Source organism: Bombus bifarius, unplaced genomic scaffold (genome assembly GCF_011952205.1).
Source record: "Bombus bifarius isolate JDL3187 unplaced genomic scaffold, Bbif_JDL3187 scf7180000007970, whole genome shotgun sequence".
Classification (NCBI taxonomy): Eukaryota; Metazoa; Arthropoda; class Insecta; order Hymenoptera; family Apidae; genus Bombus; species Bombus bifarius.
In genome coordinates, this window is record NW_022884356.1 from 5,503,843 (window position 1) to 5,519,825 (window position 15,983).

The 15,983-nt window shown below is 34.3% G+C and overlaps 3 protein-coding genes across 7 annotated transcripts; 2 read left to right on the forward strand and 1 right to left on the reverse strand.

Moving 5' to 3' along the window:
* Positions 1-2,466: 2,466 nt before the first annotated feature.
* Positions 2,467-6,598, forward strand: LOC117210919 (protein shifted). The gene is made up of 6 exons (XM_033454375.1): positions 2,467-3,264; positions 3,837-4,079; positions 4,203-4,346; positions 5,164-5,316; positions 6,179-6,274; positions 6,361-6,598. Exons 1-6 carry the CDS (start codon positions 3,111-3,113, stop codon positions 6,585-6,587), a joined length of 1,017 nt encoding a protein of 338 aa, XP_033310266.1. The 5' UTR covers positions 2,467-3,110; the 3' UTR covers positions 6,588-6,598.
* On the reverse strand, positions 5,343-7,405 carry LOC117210928 (5-demethoxyubiquinone hydroxylase, mitochondrial). The gene is made up of 3 exons (XM_033454387.1): positions 7,286-7,405; positions 5,949-6,118; positions 5,343-5,871 (listed from the first exon to the last, which is right to left on the reverse strand). Exons 2-3 carry the CDS (start codon positions 6,103-6,105, stop codon positions 5,441-5,443), a joined length of 588 nt encoding a protein of 195 aa, XP_033310278.1. The 5' UTR covers positions 6,106-6,118; positions 7,286-7,405; the 3' UTR covers positions 5,343-5,440.
* A 51-nt stretch (positions 7,406-7,456) lies between these two features.
* On the forward strand, positions 7,457-15,742 carry LOC117210899 (DNA-binding protein P3A2). Of its 5 annotated transcripts, none has more exons than XM_033454337.1 (8): positions 7,457-7,577; positions 9,202-9,476; positions 10,924-11,048; positions 11,178-11,603; positions 11,702-12,004; positions 12,415-12,555; positions 12,643-12,790; positions 14,343-15,742. In XM_033454337.1, the coding sequence occupies exons 2-8, from the start codon at positions 9,299-9,301 to the stop codon at positions 14,672-14,674; spliced, it is 1,653 nt and encodes a 550-aa protein (XP_033310228.1). In that variant the 5' UTR covers positions 7,457-7,577; positions 9,202-9,298; the 3' UTR covers positions 14,675-15,742. The 5 variants fall into 5 exon arrangements, with proteins under 5 accessions (XP_033310228.1, XP_033310219.1, XP_033310253.1 ...); XM_033454328.1 differs by lacking the exon at positions 7,457-7,577 and adding an exon at positions 7,757-8,061; XM_033454362.1 differs by lacking the exon at positions 7,457-7,577 and adding an exon at positions 7,757-8,061 and having other exon boundaries at positions 11,702-11,902.
* The last annotated feature ends 241 nt before the right edge of the window (positions 15,743-15,983 follow it).

Below are 15,983 nucleotides of genomic sequence, written 5' to 3' on the forward strand. Positions count from 1 at the left end.
TCAGATGAATTACCCGGAACACCTTCAATACAATAGCTTTTTTTAAATTTGTTTAGTAATATATAAATATAAGAAAAAATAACAAAAAGTGCACGAATAGAGCAGTTGGCAGTTTGCTACATATATTTAACGTATTATCGCTGGAGTGCTAAATTAAATATAGTTCCTTTCCCGAGACACGGAGATCGAAGACAGTTCACTAACAAACTCGGTCCACAGCAACGGCAACACATCTATCGCATATCATGTATTATTCATCAACCGGGCTTTCATTCGAACCCCGTGGTCGAAAATAGTAATGCAATCGCCAGCCATTCCATTATTACGCGCTTGTTTTCTACTTTTGCTTTGATTTCGGCTAAACACGGAGGAGAATCGTTCATCTCAGCTGTCATAAGTAACCGTGGAATCGCAAATAAACCTGGTTATCGTTCATTATTTGATGAAGATAAATTGTTTCTCTTCAAGAATCCATGAATTACTTCAGTGAACTCCCCGTACTTTCTAAGAAATCAATCAATCAATACTATTAACAAAATAGAAGTGCAATAAAAATTTATTAGATGCTGGGATATATAAGAATTAATATTTCATCATTTAAAATATGGAGTTTTTCATTAGAGAATATTTAATAAAAAAGAGACGATATTCTAAGAAAATAGGTGATATAGTAATGTTGTTCTCTTGAAACAATGAAATTTGAAAATATATTGAGTAATATGAAACTTTCGTGAAATCTAGGTTATAGAATACGCTACAGTATCTTGCTGATACTATCTGAGATACTAATGTCTCTCTTAAGAGAATAATTTACGTAAAATAGCATTGTACTTTACATTTGTAGTGTACTTTTGCTGGACCATATTATCTCTACGTATATATCTATGTGTGTATATATCTGTGAAATAACCAGTATATATGGAGAGCGTCTTGTGTACCTTTCGTCACCTGCACCTGTTTGTAGAAAGTTTCCGACGATCTGGCATGTTCCTTGGAAGATCAATCGCGTCGCGAAGAGTTGCTCGTCTCTGTGAGGCGCGAAAAATGTTTGCGGCCTGACCGACCACAAGCGCCAGAGTGTAAAATCGTGCATGTCGTATATACCACGATACCTAACAAGCCAGCCTTTGTAACGGATTGCAAAACGACCATGGAAATGTGGTCGAACATTCGACGGGAAGAATACCGTACTAACTAAGAAGAGTTGCACCACAAGAGAACGATGAAATACCATCCTGAAATTCGCTCATCTTTTAAGATATGTCTCAAAAGTATTATGTAATAGAAACTACAATAAGAACTTAAAATACTTGATAAATTTATATTTAATTTTCGTAGCAATCTCTTCAGAAGATTCTCCGTTGTTGTTACGATATTGCTCGTGAATAGTAATCCCCTTTTGGAATATGTGTTCTGACCAAAAGTAAGTTTTAAAGATTTTGTTCCATCTACAAGATTTTTATTGCCAGAGATGTAAGAGCAGTCCTGGAATAGTAGAGTATGTTACTTTGAAACAGTTGTGCGAAATAGCAGGTATTTGAAGTGCTTTATCGTCGATCGTTCGTCTCTGATCGATTTCTGACACCTCACAGATTATTCAAGAGATTCGAGAGAAGCTGAAAGATAAGTTAACAGCAGACTTGGTGTCAAGCTTGGGAACAAAGTCCACACTGCAACAGTGAATTCTCTTTGCCGAATGCAAAGACAGACGGGGGAGGGATAAGGAGGGGAATAGACGATGAAGTACGAAAGAGAATGGAGAGAAGAAACGAAGAGGAGGAACCCGGCCAAAGACGTTTAAAAACTGGTTCCTTCCACCCATTTCTTTTCACCTTATTTGCTAATCCGAATTCTGATTTCCATATATCCGCGTATACAATATTCGAGTCCCGAGGAGATTGATATCGACTGATAAACCATAAAATACGTCAACAGGACTGTCTTTGATTTACCAAATAAATACCAGATATTTATCTCTCCAAGAAACGCGTCCGTCTTTAATAAGATCATTCACAGACTCGTCGAATACAAAGAATTTCGTAATATCGCGATTGTTATGCAAATAATTGTATTTAGGTGAATTCTTTTTATCTTCGATATTCGATAGATTTTATTGGTGACAATGGCTGTATTGCAATTATGAATTGCAGTCAAGGTAATATTCGAATCAATTCAAATTTAAATTCACAGCTTTGTTCAATGAGGACTTATATATTACATTTCGAAGCTGTTCTTAACATTAAATATTTACTACTATGACCTACGATTTGTTATGCCCTGTTCTTATTTTTCTTTCAACAAATAAAAAAATATTCAATGGATTAAGAATGATTTTTTCATATTTTCAGCAAATTCAATACATTTTGTTAACAATGAAAGATCACGGTGGCAAGCAATGTAGCAAAATTAAAAAATATTAAAAATGTCAAAGAAGAAGTTAAGAAAATCCAATGGAGATTATGTCAGAAAGTATGATCGGTCAAGTTTCAAAAGAAGCATCAAATATCGATCTTGCGAATCGTTGTGCACGCACCCTTATCCCCAAACGTATCGGGACCCCTTAAGAGATAGAGATCTTGCTCTCAGACTCACAGCAAGAAGACGGGCTGCTGTAGACCTTTTCTCATTGAGTCAGTCAGTCAGTCAGTCAGTTTGCCGCAGCAACGCGGCCTGTACGAACGTGTGCATACGCGTCTTGTTGACTTAACATCGTGTGATCGTACGGCTGCATTATCGACAGAGCTGGCAGAAAGCTACAGCGAGACATCGGCGAAATTGGTCGTCGGTCAACCGGTCGTTGGTCGTTCCCTTGATCGCGAGATCTGATCCCCATTGAAGCTTCGCATACGTGTCTCTCTGGGTTGTGTCAGCTCATTAAATTGCGTGCGTGAGAACGTGCTCGTTCGTCTCGAGTTTCGCCGTGAAATCCCAAATTTCACGCGTCAAATCGTGGCGTGTTCCGTCGGGCTGCACACACCAAGGCACACGAGTGTCACATACACCAACGAATAGCTTACGCTTACAAAGAATCATACAGAAAGAGAAAGATTTACATAGCCACAAGGGGGCTAGTCATAAACCGTGCAACACCTGGCGGCACGTCGTTAATTATGCAGTGGGCCGCAGCCGCCCTGGCCTCGGCGGCGATCGCTCTGCTCCTGGACACGGCGGCCGCGAGAAATCACCATCGATCCGGCAATGGGCACAAACCAACCGGTGACATCTCCCTATGGATCGACCAGCAACAGATCAAAATGTTCAGCGGTAAGTTGGTTTACGGATATCGATACTACCGCGCCACGAATATCCATCCGTGTTGAGTGCTGCATTTTTCTTTTTGCATATACTGTGTTATTTTATTCCTACAGTATTTTATTCTTCTTGATATTCTTATCATATTGGTATTAAAAGAAAAAAATACATATTGTCATTCTAAAGAATTTATTTGATATTGATAAAATTGCCATTTTTGGGATGCTGTTGTGGCATTCACTTATTCATGATTTTAGTATATGGGGACAATATTTATTTTTTATATTATATCTAGTTTATGTTATAAAATACTTCGTATATCTGTTTATGTTATATGATACTATGTTATTTCATTATAAGAAAAAATTCTATCATTATTGTTCATATATATATATATATATATACATATCTTTTATGTGATTCTCTCATGTTTAAGTATAGATATACTACTGTATTAATTTATTCTATAAATAGTATTAGAGTAATAATCTATTTCTTTTAATTTATTCCAACATCACTCTACATAAATATGTATGACAATGTAACAAGTTACAATCGATCTTTATCTTCTCTGTTTCGTTTAGGGGTTGAAATGGAGATATTCGCGATTACGGAGGGTAGGGTCTTGCCTTATCTATTGGATCCAGAATTCGAAAGCAAATTACCGATTATTCCGAGCGAAGTAACGTACGTGAATTTTACATGGAAGTCTGGTGTAAAGAAATATTACTATAATTTTTATCGATTAAAATCGTTCGACGAGACGATCCTGAAAACACCATATATCACGATCAAAACGCAAGGAAGAGTACCCAAGAGACCTAAGGGTAATTTATGTTTTTTTAATTATCGAAATATTTTGAGTCAACAAATTTAATCGATTAACAAAAAATTATTAAATTTGATGCCTACGTATATAAATAAATGCATAATGTTCATTAAATTCGCAGAATTCAGCGTCCTATTACCATGTTCCGGTAATAATTCGGGCATTGCGCAATTAGGCATCGGTTTGATGATTGAAAGTCGTAAGGGAAAACCTTTAAACGGAACACCCCTTCGCCTTAACCTGAGAAAAGAATGCGCCGTGCGCGGTGAGTGCGTCAATCGCGCCCATGATCATCTCTTTCTACACACGCACACACACGCCTGCCCGCACGCACAGAGTTCTGTATCAGCAATAATTCATTGCTCAACTTGCTACACACTTCAATTAGAAACTATCGAAATCTCAACTGTTTCATTACCATGAAAACTGCTCTTTGCAAAAAGATAAGGAAAGAAGATGATAGAAGCAAACATTTTTTGTAATAATGATGTATGTGGAGTAGGAGACATGTTATGAATTGACGATGATTTCGATTGTGTTTCTGTCCGATCGGTGCACAATATATATCTTTGTGTATACAACTCGATAAAAGATATTTTGCGGGAAGCTTTAACTGTGTATAACGCTTTCCGATTAGTATGAAGGTAGATCCTCTTATCCGCTTATCCTATAGATCTGTAATCGATAAAATAGTTTCTTCAAATCAATGAGCGCATGAGTCTCTTTGACCCGAATGTATCCTAAAATTTTTATTAATGAAAGCCATTTTAAGTGGCCGAAGTATTCACTTAAGTCAATGTGTAATTGCGTTTATCTGCTTAAATTTACGTGGGTGTAGCGGAAAATAATCGCTCAATGTATCTTGTGTTCCTTTGCAATGAACGATAATTGTTTATGGTCTAAAGGTGAAAGACAAGATAAAATTTACGCATGAACCAATTTGATATTTGCTTGTACTATTTATGAATTTATACAATATTATTAAAAAATACTTTTATGATTACACTTATTATATTCAAATCCTGTACTTGTTATTGATATCAAATGAATCTTTCTTCTTTATATAATATTTTTCATTGCAGAACCTAATCCTGGACCTTGTCCAGATGGATATTTAGGCCCACCTCATTGTAAAAAGGCATTGTGCTATCCAAACTGTATGAATGGTGGCAATTGTACAGCACCTGGTGTTTGTTCGTGTCCACCAGGTTTTCAAGGACCATATTGTGAAGGAGGTATTTTGATTTCAAAATAAGACATATATATAAAACAGATATTTTATTTACTTAAAACTAAACTAATATTTATAAATATTTTATTAAAGTTACACTTTTGTACTATATTAACAAATTATATAATTTATATAACTTTGGATATTGATATAGCAGTTTTACAACCAAATTTAATAACATTTGTTAAAGCTTGATAGAATGGTGCTTGTTCTGCACCATGTTTTAGACCAGTGTCATGATGTTCTTGTTCTTCATCACGAAATTTTTTTATTACTTCTAAAACTTCTTCATGTACTTTTTCATCACTTTCCATCAATGCACGTAATTGATCGTTATAATGCTCTGTGATCACTGTTTCAACAGCTACGGTGCAAGCCATAGCTGCTTTTTCTCCCATGAGTGCTGTACCAGCACCAAGGACAAACCCAGCAATGTTCCAAACAGGTGTTAGAACAGTGGGTCTTACACGATATTTTCTAATCAACTCTTCAAACTTTGCACGATGTTTCTTTTCTTGATCCCACATATGTTGAATAGTTGGACCAACAGATGTTCTACCTGCCTTATATACCCGTGTTAAATTTATATTCAAAGAAATAACAACATCCTGGTATATATTTACAGTATATTTATACCTAAAACAGCCATTTGTCCAGCATATATTCTATCAGCTCCTAATTCTCCAGCATGATCTACCCTTATAACTGAATCTAATAATTTCCCTGATCTAGTTGCTCCTGAAGCTGCTGATGTACTAGCCAATCGAATTCCAAGCTGTCTAAGATGCAGCATTTTTTTCTATAAACTTTAAAAAAGCGTTTGTGACAAAAATTTTTTCTCTTAATTAAAGCACAATTAATTTTAGGTATATGTGCAGAAAAATGTTTAAATGGTGGGAAATGTATACAAAAAGATACTTGCGAATGTCCAAAAGGATATTTTGGATTACGTTGTGAATTTTGTAAGTAAAATTATAATAGAAATGTAGCTACTAATGGTTAAAATTATAGTATTGGCTTCATAATAAATATGTTTTCACTTTTTTAGCAAAGTGCGTAATTCCTTGTTTAAATGGAGGAAAATGTAAAGGGAACAATGTGTGCAGATGTCCTACTGGCTTCAAAGGAGATCATTGTGAAATTGGTAGAAGATCTCCGCAACGCTCAGCCTGCACAAGAGCATGCAGAAATGGAACGTGTCAACCTGATAATACGTGTCTTTGTGAGCCTGGTTGGTTTGGAAAACTGTGCAATAAAAACAAGCCATGGGCTTGAAAGTAAAAACATATTTTTCACTGGTGGTATTGGTCTGTAGCCAATTGGATGCAACAAGATTTCTTATTTAACATAAAATTATAAAATGTCTTGAATTCTATTTAGACTGTATTCCTTCATGAGTTTAAGACATCTTTTACTTCGAACCTCGCATTTAGTTTAACAATCTTTATACTTAAGACAATACTAGATATGTATTCAGAAAATTATGAATCATTAATTTTATAAAGTATTACTATGTGAATTTAATAACAGTATATATATATATATATATATATATATATATATATATATGTATGTATATATATATTATATATATATTTTTTTTAAATCCAATTGGTTGATACCACTAAACTAACATGTATAATTAGTAATTTACCCCACCCCAGATGTGATATGTAAAGCTGCTTTACAACATTTTATACTATTAAATATTATTTTTAAATAATATACTTTTATATTGTTAGATTTATTATAATGATTGTAAAAAAAAAATAAAATAAAATATATTTTCTTTCTTGTAATTGGTATTTTTCCTTGTTGATTTCGTAAGATTACATGTTGTCTCTCTAAATTACCTTCGTATTTAAGATTCGAACTTTATATCTCGATAACAATTTACAACAATTTCTCATTACGAAAATGTAAGACAAGAATATCGCTATAAAGACAATAAAATAGAAAGAGGAATTGCATACCCAAGATAAAGTCTTTCGAATAGAAAACGTCAAAACAACAAACGATTGTTTCTTGCCGTTTCAGATGGTGCAAGTTTTTAGGTTAGACTGAAACTCAGCAACATCGTTCCAGGGACGCTGAGAACAAGAGTCACGTGTTTCAGGATCCAATAAGAAGGTAGATCGGATGGACGCCATGACGCGTACCCCAGTGGTACCAGCCAATCAGGTTATTCCAGATCCGTATACATGTATATGGTGTTCGTGTTTCCGTGGTCGCTGGTACCTTTTTGCGGATTCTGAGGGGAAATCGGTGAGTGCCGAATAAGTATCGGTGCGTTATTAGCACGTAATTGATCGTTGAGGGACCGGGCGATGCGCGTATGTTGCTTATTCGCGAAATAAGGGCAATTTCGCATCGTCTGCTTGGAGTGCACCGCGCAGGCTCGCTCAAAATGGCCGCCTCGCTGCCGCGTTTGTTGTGGTGGAGATGGAGGGCCGCGTAGCCGATCGATACGGCTGCTGGCGAAACTGGCCATGGTGTCTATGGCGGCTGTTGTGTGTGTTGTTGTGGCGTGGCGCGACGTACACGCGAGTTACGCCCGGTGAGGTAGAAGGTCGCGTTTTAGCCTCACGGTGGTGGTGCTGTGCGGATGAGCGTTTAACACGGGTGGCGAGATGAGACCGCGAGACGCGAGCGTAGGGCGTGGTGAGAGAGCGTAGCCGACGGCGGCCTCCCCGCAGACGCGAAACCCTGAGCCCTCCCTGATCGGGTGACCACTCACGGGACACACAAGGTGCGTACGCAACTCGCGATTTTCACTGGGCCTGCTCCATGGCTCCGCGGTACCGCGGTCATGAGCTTTGCGGCCCCGGAGGTGGTCTCTTTTGCGTGTGCCCTGCGCATTTTCATTGCCCCCCCAAGTATCCACCAAATAAACGCGCCGTGTGCGCGGCTTGGCGCATCTTCTCTCTCTGTTCTCTCACACCTCGTCACGCTTTGCCAAGCCACGCTCTTACCACTCTTCTTAACTGCCTGTCCGCCGTCTGTCGTCTGTCGCGTCGCCTGTCAAATTCATCCAACAAATATGTATCTGTTGCTCGCTGTCACCCCGAGTGTAACACCGGTTCGCTACGCTTCATCCGCGCATCACCGATATTCTATGTCTATGCACAGACCACGGCGACGACGACGACGACGTTCACATATTTACGTTACGTTAATTTGTTACCGCGTGCTCCTTTTTCACGATGTTATCTCACGTTTAGTGCGAATATCTTATAGCATCACGTTTCATCATGCGTGGGGATCCTAAACATACGCGCGGGAAACACTTCCGCCTGAAACTCATTGTTTATGTTTCTCAAATTCTGACCGTATGTAGTATCATCATCCTGGATTCTTATCTACTCTACCCTTATCATGTAGTATTCCACATGGAAATACTTATGTATTCAATGTCATTATTATACTTTGTAATATTTTATAGTTCATGTGTATGTAGTAAGAATATCTGTTTATGTGTTTTTCTTACCTTTATATCATCAATTAATGATACATAGATAATGATATCATTATTTTAATTGCTCTTAAAATATTATTTGATATACAATCATCTTTTTTATTGTTGGATCTAGATTTATTCGTTTCATTATATATATGAAATAGTAAATTTCAATATTTCTTTTAACATTGAAGTTCCTTCCTATAGATAATGTAAGTGATTATCTATATATAGCTAAAAGAACATTATTTTATAGTTATATTTAAATAATATCACTATGTAAACTTAACAGAAGGTAAATTTATAAACATTATGGAAGACAACTTTGTTTTGGAAAATTTATACATTTACAAGAGACAGTCTATTGTTCTATATTTTATATTTCATATTTTATATTTTATTTCTCATATAAGCTTGTTTCTTTCGATTTAGGAGGTGATGTAGAAAGAAAATAAAACATCAAAGATTGGCATCTGTTTCGACGGGGCATTGCAATATAACCGAAGACAAGACGGACGAAGACAAAAAGATGGTGTCTCTGCCTAATGCAGAGCCTGGCACAATGGATAGAATCTCAGATGATGATGATGACGAGCCAAGTAGTGGGTCTGAAACATATGAGGAGGGTGACCTTTTGACAGCTGCTATGGATGATGACGTGACGGCCCAGCTCGCCGCTGCAGGTTGGCAAATCAAACACGCTAATGGTGATTTCCATTTTTTTGCTTTTTCACCTTTTGAGTTATTTATATTCTAATCATTTTCATTTACAAAAGGAAAGTAACATAGAGGGTGCACCAATAATGTTAAATGAACAAGTCTCATTACATAGGCACAAGGAAAAATAAGTAAAGGACTTTGTAAATTAAATATTTTGGATTGTGATTGACATATTTCAGTTTATAATTGATAATGTTAATAATGCATATTATTCTAAATTTTTATATAATATATAAAGTATTAAAGTATGATTTGTATAATATTATTCAATTCTTTGAACATAGATAAAGAAAAATGATTATCTTTTGCAATATTATAATAATCATATAAAAAATATGAAGATTCATAGAATTGAAGTTACCTTGATTTATCATCAACAGAAAGATAGAAGTAAAATACTGCCTGCCAATGATACATCTAATCTGGTAACTATTAAATATTAAACTAAAATACATTTATAAGAAGATTCTCTATGGAGCCCTAATATGGTTAATAGTTTTAACTGTTCATGTTTTTATTAAATCATTTAAAAGAAAATACATAAGTTTATTGTTTTTTTCATTTACATCATTGACAGTGCAGCATGAATTTATTGTTTTTCTTTTTTTGCCTTTTTTTATATCTCACTTTTTTATCATTCTAATTTTCTTTCAACAAGATAAGTACTCATAATACAAATTACAAAGAAAATATTGACAAAAAATACCATTATTGAATGCATTTTACATTGTTTGTGTGCTGTAATATTATTTGCTTCATGTTTTTAATATTCTACATACATGGAAACACTGTTTTTTATATACATGTTAATTTTGCATTTTATGCAGTAATTTTCACTTGCAAATTTAGAATTATTCATATATATCATCTTTCCTGTGTGTTTATTAAAATATCATAGCTTAGAAATTAGCTTAATATTTATCATTTAAATTTGTGTTCACTTTGTGCAGTAAATTTATTATGTTATGTTTACTCCCTAAATGTTATAGAAAAATATGTAATATTTTGTAGATGTTCATTTTTACCTTATCGAAAAAAAATTCAAGAATATATTACTTATCTAGATTTCAAATACCTTTCATTTCATGTTATAAAACATAATGTTGAGTTCTATACACATATACAAATTTAATTCATTTTAATATATGTATAATATATCCTTGGATATCAAGCACGTTTCATATCACTACTGCTTTGCATCTCTTGTTTTGAATGAACTAAAGATACATGTTGACATGTCAGTAAAATATCTATACACATATATACATATACGTGAATAGGATAAAAATATTTTAGCAAAAATATTTTGGAAATACCGCACAAATTGAAATTTTTTCTTCAGTATCTTTTAATATTACTGATATTTTACTGACATTTTATTTGGTGTGGGATTGTAAAATTAGAAAACATATAGTTAATAATTTGCACATTTAGGCCCTGTTGGCGTAGCTGCCGCCGCGGCCATTGTCTCAGCAAAAAAGAGGAAACGACCTCATAGCTTTGAAACAAATCCCAGCATTAGAAAGAGACAGCAAAACAGACTCCTAAGAAAACTTAGAGTAAGTATATACATATTACTATGTTTTATCTTGTTATCTGTATGCCTTTAAATATTTATTATCATTTATTTATTTATTTATTTTATTTATTTATTTATTTATTATTTATTAAATATGTATTTTTTACAGCAAACTATAGATGAGTTTGCAACACGAGTTGGACAACAAGCAGTAGTATTAGTAGCTACACCAGGAAAGCCAAACAGTAGTTATAAAGTATTTGGAGCAAAACCGTTAGAGGATGTAGTAAAAAATTTAAGAAATGTTATAATGGAAGAACTTGAAAGTGCGCTCGCACAACAAGCTCCGCCACCAGTACAAGACGATCCATCTTTATATGAATTACCACCTCTTATAATAGATGGCATACCAACACCCGTGGAAAAAATGACACAAGCTCAACTCAGAGCATTCATCCCTTTAATGTTAAAGTATTCCACAGGCAGAGGTAAACCTGGTTGGGGAAGAGATAGTACACGGCCACCATGGTGGCCAAAAGAACTTCCTTGGGCAAATGTGCGTATGGATGCAAGGTCTGAAGACGAGAAACAGAAGGTTTGTAGATATCTAAAGAATCTTCGAACACCTTTTTTTCATTTCGGATATATACATTTTCTAAACTACTTAATGTTTGTTCTAATGTATTTTTTTAGATTTCTTGGACACATGCGTTAAGACAAATTGTAATAAACTGTTATAAATTTCATGGAAGAGAAGATCTTCTACCTGCATTCAGTGAAGAGGATGATAAATCAAATGTACTGATACAACAATCGACTCCTCATTCCTCGTCGCATCCGTCACATTCATCCGGCCAAGGGCAAGGTGGACAATCGCAGCAACAACAGCAGACGGTGGGAGTTGTTCGCCTCAGCAGCACGGATTCATCTAAGGGAAACTCTTCGCCAGCACAAATCATTGCCGCGTCTCCTACAGCTCTTGCCACTGCCACTCAGGTGGGAGTGGATAGAGTACAAAAAAAGAATTGATCGAAACAACGTGATTGAAAAAAGTCCAATTATTTAGTACAGTTTCAGTCTAATCAAATTTAATGCAAGGTTCGATAGTACATTGTGAGATCATGGTGTTTCTTTAAATTCTGATTTTACATTAAAAAAATTAGAATTTGAAATTCCTTTATACGCAATTTGCGTTTATGTTCATGTGTTTGGTTTCCCTTATTTGAGTTTAATCTATCTTTATTTCTGTAGTCGTTGTCGTCATACTTGGAATCACATTTTATTTGGTTATACCTTCTGTAAAATTTTCACCATTTTTTTAGTTGTAATAATATCTTGCTTTTTAAAATATTTAAAAAGACACGTGACTCGGCCATCATAATTAATATTTTGTTCTTGTGTTCTAGATGACGGCTCAATATCCGACGGCAGTTTTACAAACAATAACGAATCCTGATGGCACCGTATCAATCATCCAAGTTGATCCTAGTAACCCAATAATTACGCTACCAGATGGTACAACAGCTCAGGTTCAAGGTGTAGCTACTGTAAGTTATCATAAACCACTTTTTATATTTTTCTTTTTGACTTTAGGAGCAAAGTTTTAAAATGGGAATTAATTTTCTTATCTACAGATCCATACAAGTCAAGGAGAAGTGCAAGCACTTGCTGAAGTAGCAGGCAGTGGGGAAGGTACTAGTGTCGCTGTCGATTTAAACAGCGTTACAGAAGCAACATTAGGTCAAGATGGTCAAATCATTCTCACAGGAGAAGATGGACACGGTAAAACAGTTTTCTATAGGCTCTGCACCGTCGCCGGCCAGGAGCTACTTGAACAGTGAATTCATTTTTACTGGCCCAGGATCCTTTGTTGTTTTGCATGCTGTCTGCTACGCTCCATTCAAGAAAAATACCTACGTGTTCTACTACTTTGTACAACGAAAGTAGAATATCGATTAGTTATTCTTTTTTGATACTGTACATATGCAATTTCATTCGGAGCTATGCACAGCTTTATTTTAATTTCTTCTTTAAGAATCCATGATACATGTAAGAGATCATCAAAAAAAATGTTCAGGGCACTTATGTATTGATTTTTATGAATTAATTTACGTTTAAATGTCGTGTGATAAGTCAAGGAACTTTACTAGAGAGAAAATAGAGAAGTTGCTCTTAATATTGTGTCGTTTTGTATATACACATATGTCTATAACGTTTTTAGACTATTCTCTTTCTGAGATGAGATAAAATTCAAGATCTTTTTAACAGGGGCTCGATAATGATGAAATAATACAAATGATAGAATTAAATTTGAACGTACCGTATCCATATGCATGTACATACTGTTTTTTTTATATACTGAAAAGCAATTCATTGATGCCTACAATATATTTACATATTGGAATGTTGCATGTATAGTTCGTACATTTCTATGGAGAGCTTTAGATACATAGATTTTTAAAGATTTTTAAAGTGTGTACGTTATAAAGTAAACAGGTAGAATCGATTGGTTCACATGGATTCTTAAGATTTTAAATTTAAACGAGAAAATAAAGGAAGGTATTGATGATCACATAAAGAACCTGTCCCTGTTTTACAATCACTTTACCATTATTATCGAAAATTGGTTACTTTAATTTACTTTAATTAAAACAAAGAGAAATAAAACTGCTGTACATAGAGTATTTTTTGTTGATGTTTTTATTATTTTATAGCTGTTGTATTTCGCAGCCTTTGTTTAAGCTACTCACGATTGCTATTTTCTAATTTATTTGAATCAATAAATTATTTTTAATAAAAGAATTCGTATTTGTATAATTTATGCTTGTCCATACTTGATCTTACAGATTGGCTTAAACATCTGTTGCTTTTTATTAATGCCTTATTTTTTCTGAAGTGTAGATGAGAATTATGTTTGCACATTAATGATATTACATTAAAAGGGTGTGCCAGAAAAAAAGATAATGCTAAATGTGAAAACAAAAGTATTCATCTTTTCAATTACATTAAATATTTGACACATAGAGTAAGTATATCTACTTTTCTTTAGCACACCCTGTTAATCTAACATTTTTTTATTAGCTTTGTATACAACAATATACTTTTAACTTGTCATTTAAGTTTTAGAAAAAACGTATAGCCCGTTAAATCTGACTGTATCGTAAACTGGTAGCATGAACGCACAAATCCGAAAAAATTGTCGATATCGAAAATACATGTACGAATACGTGCTCTTCGAATTATTAAGTTTGACTTTTTAATTCCCAGTTTGCTATACAGAGAGAAAAATGCCTGGTCAAGGGCAGAACACAGGACAGTTACTTCTTTGTTTCAGGCTATCCTGTTTCCGTCTCAGGAGTGATAACAGTACCAGTATCTGCTAGTATGTATCAAACTATGGTTGCCAATATTCAAAGTGACGGTACGATGCAAGTAGTCACACCAATGGTTCAAGTCCCAAAGGTTGAGCCTGGAAATGGGGAAGCTAGCATTGAAGCTGTCACTATTCAAGGGCATCCTATGACAATGATAAATGCCGCAGGTGAACATCAAGTTCTTCAAGTAATATCATTAAAAGATGCTAATGTCCTCACGAAGGCTATGCAAGCCGAAGTTGTAAAAGATGAGGATAGTCAACAACAACAAACCGTCTCTAGTCCAGAATAAAGCGTTTTACATAGTTAATACAAAGCTTTTATGTTAACACCAAAATGCGACAGGTGCACATTAGTGGTGTTCATGAGAAGAAGAGTGAGAGTATTAGAAATGATATGTGTTATTAATATTAAGGGAGATGATTGTGTCTTTTCTGAATCATCGTATAGTGTGTTCTCTTGTTGAGAAACAGTAAATGAATAGTAAATGAATAATATGTTTGGAGAGTGAAAATGATTGAATGTTCGATGACTCATTGGACTTGAATGTAATCATATTTGTATTCAAGATTCATTGTAGACACTTAGAAGTATTCACTTGTAATTCAATTTCTCGAAGATAGTACTAATTTTTAGAAAGTACTGCGACGCTCGATGAATGAAAATCGTTGAACATGCAAAGTTTCATCGATGTATTTATAGTGATAGTATCCGTCGTCTGGATATTTAACATTTTCCAATAAGCAAACACGGATACAAATATTTTCATCTAGTCTTAGTGTCGGGTCCTTAAGAACGATCGATATACCAAAGAATTTTAAATTTGTGTTAAACTATTTTACGAAAGAGATGATTACTAACAAATTATATAATTTAATTACATCGAACTAATGATCTAAAAAGGACTTTAATTGAACGAGTTGATGCTGTAAACTATATAATTCGAATTTATTTGTTGAACTTGTTAATGATAGATTATTTTTTCAGACAAGATCAAGTCTCAAAAGTCGCTTATGGTTTCAAAAATATTTATGGAAAGATCTATGTAAAAACCTTTTTGAAGTTCAATGAAAAACGAATTCACATTTCGTAGCAGGATTCCGAACTAAATGTAATTTTTGAGTTAATCAAATTTGGCTATCGGATTAAAACAAAATGTAATATGTAGCCTATTTTTATGATAAATTGAGATATGGAGATGAGTCATTTTTCGGCGATAGAGATATATAACGATACATATTAATATACATTAATAATCGACAGTAGAGATAAATGAAAAAAAATTAAGCATTTCTGACGGGTACAAATAGGCTATAAGACATAATTTTTTGAAAAATAAGACATATGGATTTGAAGTACACATCCAAAAAACATAATTACTTTTATCATATTAATACTATGTTATATTAGAAAATTATTTTTAGGTGATGTTATAAAGAACACTATATACATAATTCTCACAAAAATGACAATTAAATTCTTCCATTTCCATTCTGTATTACTCTGATAGTGTGCAGAATGTAGAAATGGAGAATCGCTTATTGTTCTTTATTTTCATTTTCAGGTAATCTATTTATTTTGATTATTAATGAAAAAAAAAA